We start from the raw sequence: 9,475 nt of genomic DNA on the forward strand, positions 1-9,475 counted from the left end.
CAGCACACACACGCACACACATACATTCGCACCCGCACACACACCAACAAACACTTGCAAGCAAAGCCATGCATTCATACATAGTAAAACAGCCGCACACAAAACACTTACATATGTGCCAAGCTTCATTTCTGCTCTGTTGAGTCTGTTCGTGTCACAACTCTGCAGATGTTTTAGCCATGGGGACATGAACACTAAATTTGCACAAATTCTCTTCCCAGTCCTTTGGTTGGAACAGTGGGTTTTGAAATGATAATGAATCTGTGGGCCAGGATCTCCCACGTGGCACCATGTCTAGTGTGGGAACAGAAGAAATAGAATAAGGCAGCCCTGGAAAGCAGCAGAATAAGATTTTTTTTTTTCTGTCAAATGTGAAAGTCAAATTCTGGGTGAACTAGATATCGCCTTTAAAGCAGACTGTGTTTCTAAAAAGTGATACAATGTTGGAAAAAAAATGAATCCGAGGTTAATGTTACATCCACAGAGCACAGAGGGTTCCCCATACAAGTGATTTATAGTTTAGATCAAAGTCCTGCTGTATCAATCAATCTCTGGAAAGCATATGCAATAATAAAGAAATATAAATACACTCAAAGATTTCTGTGTAATGACTCACAGTGGCAAACACACAATAATATGACAAGATGCATGCTTGCACACTCCTGAACACGTGATATTAGGTGTTGATTACAGGTGTGATAAACAAATTCACCCTTACCTCATGCACACATACACACACTGTTACAGCAGACAGAAAAGGGTTATAAATCACACTCAAAGACAAAGAGGGAGAGGCTGTGTACAGGTCAGATTCCACAGCAATATAACTACACAGCAGGAACACTGACTATCCAAAATCAGTGTGTGAACATGACTGTTGCGATGTCGGAGGAGATGAAGCCAGAGAGTGTGTCGCTACATCCTGTGGGCACAGCAGCTGCCCCTGTGCCAGAGCTGCTGTGTATCTTTGGGACGGGGGACCTGGGGCGCTCTCTGGGCCTACGTCTGCTACAGTCTGGCTACAGGGTGGTGTACGGCAGCCGTAGACCTCACAGCTGTGGCCCCTTGCCTCAGGGAGCTCAGGTAAAATACACGGCACAACATAGAACTTGGATGTACCAGAAATTGTGTTTGTGTTTTTATGTCTTCAGTTTGTGCGTCATACAGGTGATGAGCCATGCAGAGGCAGCCCAGTCAGCCAGTCTGATCTTTATTTGTGTTCATAGAGAACACTATGAATTCCTGGAAACACTTGCACCTCATCTTGAAGGAAAGGTAAATGCAGAATCTTTAACAATATGGTGCACAAAGTCCTGAGTAGTTACAGGTAACAAATCAGGAAGTTAAAGTCAATTAAATAGCCACTTAAAAAGTTTTTTTTTAAAAACAATTTCAAGACAAAGAAGTGAAGTGAAGGGAAAATCAAGATTAAGACATTTCAGCAATGCAAAAACTGAAATCAGGAAATAAAATAGAACAAAATACATAAAAAATAATTGAACTCAACAGAGAAGTCATATCTGAACTGAAAAATAAAGCAATATAAAAATATTAAATAATGAAGTTTTAGAAAATGAAAATGAATTCAGAATCAGTCTGTATTTACTCCACTTTACTCAACATTACACAAAAAAGTAAGTACTATGCACAATCAGTATTTTTTCAGGTTACTTTCTCTACACACCTTTATCAACATCAACATTCTCCCATTTTTTAAATATATATTTAACAGCAATATGTATAAGATAAGACCATAAATAATTTAATAGTTTTAACTACTTGTATCTTCTATTTCCTCTCCTCTGTCGATGCTGATGGGTGGACAACAAAGGTGCTGGTGGACCTCAGTAACAACCTGAAGAAAGGCATGTACCCAGAAGCCAATGCTGCCTACCTGCAGAGGTAACAAACTCTTTTGAAAGTTTGGAGAAGAAATGAAGGGTGTCTTATTCATAAATATACTGTACATGTAAACATTTCCGTCGTCATAAATGTAATGTTTTATTTTTGTTATGAATACCTAAGCTAACTTTTCTCCAGACAAATCTTGGTTTAATGTCAGCAATCATTTCTGCAACAGTAGGTGGCACTTTTTTTTTTTTTTTTTGAATACTGGATGTGTTTTTGCGGAAAGTGCTCCTAAATGCCACTTAGAGTATGAGACATCAAAACTCTCAACTGAATCCAAAAGAAATGAAAAAATTTGCGGGGTTGCAGCTCCCTTGGCAGAACAGCCTGCTGTGAGTCTATTCTGTTAAAGTGGAAACATTGATTCTCACCATTTTGAGACCCTTCCTTCCCCAGTCTGTGTGTTTGCAGACGGAAACAATAGCAACTAAATTCCTTGTTGTGTGTTCTTCAGTCTGGTCCCTGGAGCTGCTGTGGTGAAAGGCCTTAACACGCTGTCTGCCTGGGCCCTGCAGAATGGACTTCTGGCAGGAAAACAGGTGAGAGTGGAAGTGGAAATAAGGAATCTGTTAAAAGGTGTCAGTGGGATCAAGGCAAAACAGAGCCAGGAAGCTTCCAAGCCTTAAGGAAGGCTTTGGCTGACTAAAGCAAAGACAGAGCAGTAACAGGAGGGGAGATTACCAACTTGATCTTTTCATGATGAGACTTCAAACCAGAGACAATAACTGCTTTCATCATTTCCTGGAATACAATGGGATAAGTGGCTCTCACACTTGTTAAAACAGGAGACGAATGCTTTACCATACAGCATGCAAAATTTAGGAATTGATTTCATTCGTGTTGCTGCAGATGATTGATTTTGCTGTCTTTCCATAACAATGCAAGAGAAAATGAGGACAATACTCATATAAACACGCAAACAAACAAACACACTTTATGATGTTACAAAGTAGAAAGACCAGTGTTTATTGCAGCTTCCGTTTCACAGCTACAAAGAGCAACACAAACATGCTGGAACCCCTGGAGACCAAACCTGAATCTGCCTCGAATCCTCTTCAACACAAACAACCCCCATACACACACAGAGAGAAACACACAGACACACTTTCACACAGATACCACTGCAGTGCTCTATTTTCTTTGAAAACAGGTAGCTGTGAGGGAACATGAGTAGTGTGTTTGAAGGTGTGTGTCTTTATCAGTGCATATGTAGGTACAGTATATATCCACACACACATGCTTGTAAGTGTGTGCTATTCCCTGGCCAGCAATTTGATTAGATCCACAGCGGGGCAGTGGCTCTGTCACATTTACATTCAGATGGAGATTTAGTCTGTCGGCCGTCCCCTGCTGTTACTGGTGCAGTAATGTAGGGAGACATGGCTGGCTGCCCGGTCCACTTATACACACACCTGGGGGAAAACTGCTCAATCCTAGTGACTCAACTATATGCCTGTCAAACTGCTCCCTCTTTCTCAAACTCTCTCAAGCTCTCTCTATCTCTCTCTATCCCTCTCCCTTTGTATGACTTGTTTTTTCCCCCCTTTACAAACAACTTAATCGCCTTATCACAGAGCTATGAGTGTGGTAATAACCTTCAGCATGGTCAGATCTAGAAATGGGATTACATTCTGAGCAATCTATGTATATATATATATATATAGTATGCGTGTGCTTTTACATAGTCATACACTTCCAGGGGCTACATCTCAAAAATTACTGATCCAGCACTGAGGAGATTGACACACAACAAGGATAAATCTGTAGACAGACACTGTAGGTGTATGTGGTGCAGTCATGCGCTACATATTCCAATAAGTCATCTAACATTAATCTTAGAGTAATTATTAGCAATGAAAAACAAAAGGTAATCAGAATGCAGCAGGAGGAAAATATTTCTATTTTTTATTGTCAGTCTGAGGCATTGCTGAAGAAAAGATGCATTTGTTTGTTTTAAATTATTGACTGATTGACTGTATAATTGCAGATATAATAAGAGTAAATATAGTAAGATGCACTTGTACATGCCGAAACTTCTCAAGTTTGTTTAAAAGAGTGCTTCTTAGGATCTGTATTTGTCTTCATATGATATTAGGACCTGTATTACTGAGTATGATATTGGCTACTACTAATATGAAAGATAAGTAAGCAATATTCTTTATTTTTCTTATTGTCAACAAATCCCATGACAAAAACTAAACCTAAGAGCCTATCCCAGTAAGTAAAGTCTGTCTGGCCAAAGCCTGAGATAGCTTAATCCTCTGTGCCATACTACTATTAAACTATTAAAAACACACCAGTGAGCCATGCTGTTGGACTGGGAGACATGTTCCTTCATTGCACTCAACACAGGCACTGTAGTTTATTTTGAGTCAGTCCCACATACACCATTCTGCAGCTGAAAATAGTTATAATCAAATACACTACTTTCACTAATGTTTGCTAAAAACTGCACCCCAGGTTTTCAAGGAAATGATTTAGCCTTCAAAAAAATGAAAGCAGTTTTATATTTAAGTCTCAGTGTAAAGAAATTGGAGAGTAATGTAGGGATGCACCAGTACTGATATCAGCATCAGTATACTAGTAATTATAATCATAAAACTACTGCGAGACTGCACCCAATATCACTAGTAGGTAGTAGTAGTAGGTAGGCAGACAAGAAGCAATGTCAGAAGTTTGGAGATATTTCAAGCAACATTTACATCAACATTAGCAACATTTAATTTGTTACAGTCAGAAAGTGAGAAACATCTAATGTTCTAATCAAAGTCATTGTTAGAGCTGCAATGTTATTATTAAGGACTTATATCTGTATTTGGTATTGGCCCAAATGTAAATACTTGTACTATTGTTTGTGCATCCCTAAAGTAATGAGAGATAGAATAATTAATTGTTGGTTTTGGTTATGTAATGGTATTTGTTGACACCAACAACAATACACTTCAACATCCTTATTCTTTAAACAACCCATGACTATACAGCAACCTATTTTAAAAATATCCTACTCCTCCCTACCACAGGTGTACCTGTGTGGGAACAGTGCAGAAGCAAAGCAGGCAGTAGCAAAGACGGCCACCAAGCTGGGCCTCACTGTCCTCGATCGAGGGACTCTGTCAGCAGCCAGAGAGCTGGAGGACTTCCCCCTGCAGCTGTTCCCTGAGTGGAGGCTGCCACTACGTGTTTCCATCGGCCTCATCGCCTTCTTCTTTTTCTATCTGCTCATTAGAGATGTCATCTACGCATATGTTGAACAGAAGAAAGACATCTCCTTCAGAATCATGGTGTCCCTGGCCAACAAGGTAAACATTTCCCCCATTCTGGTTTGGAAGACTGTATTGTTAGGTATTGGTAGATGGTATTCTGTGCTCCCTTTAAAAGAAGTGTTTATGTGTTTATCTTACAGGTGTTTCCGATTGTGTCTCTCATCATGTTGTCTCTGTGTTACCTGCCTGGTGTTATAGCTGCCTTTCTTCAGCTCTATAGAGGCACCAAGTACAGGTCAGACTTTAAGCCAGGACGAAAATGTGCACTACCTGTGCAATTCGTTGTTAAAAGTGTATCATTTCTGGAGTGTAAGTGCCTAGCTCACTGTTGATTGTTCCAGACGCTTCCCTGATTGGCTGGACTGCTGGATGCTGTGCAGGAAGCAGATGGGTCTGATTGCACTAGGCTTAGCTTTTCTCCATGCCATCTATACATTCATCATTCCTATTCGCTATGCTGTCAGACACAAACTCATCTCACTTGTGGTGGATGAGGTATGGCTGGCTGGTTCAAACCATGCAGTGTTTCTTAAGGCCAACATTCAGGAAAGAGAGGCACCACGCTTATAATACTGTCTCTCTGTCTCTGTTTCTCTTAGATGAAGAACAATAAAACCACCCCGTTTTACTTTGATAACACGGAGGCATGGGGCACAGACTCGTTCTATGTGCTAGGAATCCTAGGGTTCTTTCTTTATGTCCTGCTAGGACTAACATCCCTGCCCTCTGTGGGGGGCACTCTCAGCTGGAGAGAGTTCAGCTTCATTCAGGTAAGAGCGCAGCTGGATATTGTACAGTCCTTTGAGTGCATGTGTGAGTGTATGTGCTTCACCTTGTTCACCTTTACGCCTATGGACGTGATCAGTCATGTGCTTACTATCAGTAAACGTCTTTTAGAGCCTTTAGGATAATCTATATTTGGAGTGTCTAAGTTTTCATCAGAGTTAATTTTAAAGTGTTGTAAAAGCAATATGTCACTGGCACTCATCTCCCTGGAGCCTAGTTAACTAACTGCCTAACAGAGGCACACAGAGTGAAAGCCTGGCTGACTTTGGCCCAGGATTTTAAATGTTAAGTTATTCATTAAATAGAATTATGATACCTGGTATAATCCTTGGGGAGAAGATTGTTAATACAGGTCACAGGTCCATTTGTGTAAAGGTCAGGTCCATAGGTATACCTCAGATAGGGAATGAGACTTAGAGAAAGAGGTCTAGGTCAAGATAATCCTTATGATCTGGTGAGAAGAGTTGTGAAAAACATAAAATAAAAGGTATCAATTTACATAAACTGTTGTTTTTTTTTGTTGCATTTGTGCTAAGTTGTCAACAGAGGAATGTAAATTTTTGATTATACATGTTAATACTCACAGCAGAAGGATTTGCTGTTCTAAATTAGTTAAATAAGATCCCTGATTATCATTATAGGGGCACAGTTCATTACTGCATTACACTACATTAATATGAATGTTTCCTTATTGTGCTGTTTGCACTTATTGTAAGTCACTGAGGATGAGAACATCAGCAGCCTAATGCTAAAAATGTAAATGAAGGCACATTATCCAAAGTAATTAACAATAAGCGATCCTCAAAGGCCACTGGTGCTACAAAACCAATTATTCTGGAACGGCAGTGAGGCAATTTGTATCTTTAGCTTATTGTAACACTTGAGGATTCGACAAGAACAAAAAAATAGTCAGACATTCATCTTAAAATCTGAAAATTACCACAGAGTTAACTTCAGTGTGTGACAGGTTGTCATTCCTAAAGTCATCTGTAAAGTAGTTTTAATTTAACCAAAACACAATTTTTCTATTTAGAAAAATAGCTGAATATAATTTTATTTACTAATAGGCATGTCAGCTACAGGGGCTTCAGTTACTGACAGAGACAGATGTTTATCATGCAATATCTGAGCTCTAAGACTGGAAATAGAAGAAAACAGCTAACATGGCTCTGTTTGTAGTTATTATAGTTTTGTATTATTATATTATTGTATTAGTTTTTATTTCTATAATTATAAATATATAATTTAATTTTTAGTTTAGTTTCAGTATGTTTTCAGAGGATTTGTTTGTTTCAGTTTAGTTTTTATTGTTTAAAGATGTTTAGTTTCAGCTTAGCTTTTATTAGTTTCAGTGTAAGTTTTTTTAAATTTATAATATCAGAGGTATTTGTCAGGGGCAAAATTGAAGAAGTTCAGAAAAGGTATTACAATACAAACACAACACTTTGTGAAGGTAATTGACTCACAGTCAGACATCCGAATCTCAATAAACATTATGCACTAATAACTCCTCATGCTTGTTGACCAAACTGACAAAGACTAAAGCTAGAGACATTTTCTGTATATACTCATTTTATTTTAGTTAGTATAAGTAAACATCTTTTCAGTTCTTTTTTGTCTACTTTACAGTTTACTTTTTATTTTTCACACCTAGTTTTAGCTTTTAGTTTAGTTTTAGTTAACTATAATGACCCCGAGATATAGCATGTTAATGTTAAGGTGGATTTTTCCTTCATGCTAAGCTAAGCTAAGCAAACACAGTGCTGGCTCCAGCTACATATTTACCATACAGACCGTGGTATCAATCTTCTCAAATCATTTTCTGCAAGAAAGTAAATGAGCATATTTCCTAAAATGTCACACTATTATTTTAACATTTCCATTTTATGTGATTTTTTTTTTCTTAGTCTAAGCTGGGCCACCTAACCCTGTGCATATGCACGGCACATGGCTACATTTACGGCTGGAACAAATTTCTTCGTTCCTCTACCTACAAATGGTACACTCCTCCAGGCTACATGCTCTGTCTAATTGTGCCTTCTGTGGTGCTAGTGCTCAAGGTGCTGCTCCTCCTCCCCTGCGTGGACCGAACCTTAACCCGCATTCGACAAGGCTGGGAGAGGACCCAGCCAAGGGAGGAGATGGGTACGATTAAGGCCACCAACCTGTGAACTCTGACCTCAAGTCATTGGGGTAGCTGATTATTTGAGGGCTTCATTCACTCATTATTTTGAAGGAAGAAAAAACTTAGAACTGCACATAAATATACATTTTAACAATACGTATTCGTAAACTGAAAAACAATATTTCATGTCGTGATTTAGCACAAAAACTAACTTATTTTAGAAGACAATCATTTTCTAAAATCTCTACTGTTTGGACCAAATCTCTTTATATTCAGCTTGGTATGTAGATTTTGTAGAATGAGTAATACTTTAGATAAAAAACACGCAAACATATCCAAAGATAATTTTTTCGATGCTCTGTTGGTGTGTGATTGTGTCCTTTGATCAGTCAGCACTGCCTATTCTCAATTGGCAGTAGCCAAACAACACAAAAAAGTATAGTTTATTGCAGCCAAGTGGACAGGTCTCCATGGATATAAATGTTTTTAATGTCTATTTCCTTTGAGCTTTGAAAAAGGAAAAAAAAAACAGATTTCATGTTTGTGCTGTATCTTTTCACAGACTGTAGTGAAAATAGATTGATATCCCCCTGCTGAATCCATTGTTTTGATAAACATAGGCAACAGTTTCCATTTTCCTCTCTCTTCTCCCTTCAAGTGTTGCAATTGTATCCCTGAGGTTGCTCTCTTTTCAGAATGTTATTGATCTCTGTTTTCTAACACAAATACTTCGCTGCCCAAACCTGCTTGCCTTTCAAGGGACACGCTTACATATGCACATACACAATGTAAAGGAGCGTAAGGTTAAGCTTATCGTATTACCACATGCACAGTCAACGCAGACTTCAGAAGAGACAACACTAGTGAGTGTGACAGTGGATCACAGATTTGGTATAGCCAAAAGCACATTCAGGAGGCAGAACAGGTGTGATGAAAACAGTCTTTTCATGATCTAGAACAGGGTCACAGTCAGCAACAAATTCAGACAGCTAAATAAGGAGGCTGTGTAACGAAGGCAACATAGACAGGTTGGCAAAGACTGGATGGCCGGGCAGGCAGGTGTCCTGATCAGGTGATGAACAGTGACTGCTGGTGGACAGGTGCCGAATGGCAGTTGTGAAACAGCAAGATAGATGTTAGTATGTACAACACTAATCAGATTTTCCAGAAGCAGAAGAGGGAAGAGAAGGAGGGTGGAGCAGCTGTCACCATGACAGAGTCTGCTGTTACAAGAGGAATATGCAGCGCCTTTTCTGCCCCAAGCAGAACATTTAGTCAGAGACATCCTGTTATCTAGCATCTAACAATATTATCTGCACACACAATCTGCAAGCCCTTACACCATCTCACATTGTATTATTCTCCTATTACCAAAGAACGGCTGTTGATTTTA

At 39.0% G+C, this 9,475-nt stretch overlaps 1 protein-coding gene across 1 annotated transcript; it reads left to right on the top strand.

The window, feature by feature from the left end:
- The first annotated feature begins 882 nt into the window (after window positions 1-882).
- Window positions 883-8,128, top strand: steap4 (STEAP family member 4). Its single transcript, XM_035672165.1, has 9 exons — window positions 883-1,083; window positions 1,168-1,275; window positions 1,832-1,902; window positions 2,363-2,447; window positions 4,929-5,207; window positions 5,312-5,406; window positions 5,513-5,666; window positions 5,771-5,941; window positions 7,865-8,128. Exons 1-9 carry the CDS (start codon window positions 883-885, stop codon window positions 8,126-8,128), a joined length of 1,428 nt encoding a protein of 475 aa, XP_035528058.1.
- The last annotated feature ends 1,347 nt before the right edge of the window (window positions 8,129-9,475 follow it).

The sequence above is a fragment of the Morone saxatilis genome, unplaced genomic scaffold (assembly GCF_004916995.1).
Source record: "Morone saxatilis isolate NCDOM2014 unplaced genomic scaffold, NCSU_SB_2.0 Contig24, whole genome shotgun sequence".
NCBI lineage: Eukaryota > Metazoa > Chordata > Actinopteri > Moronidae > Morone > Morone saxatilis.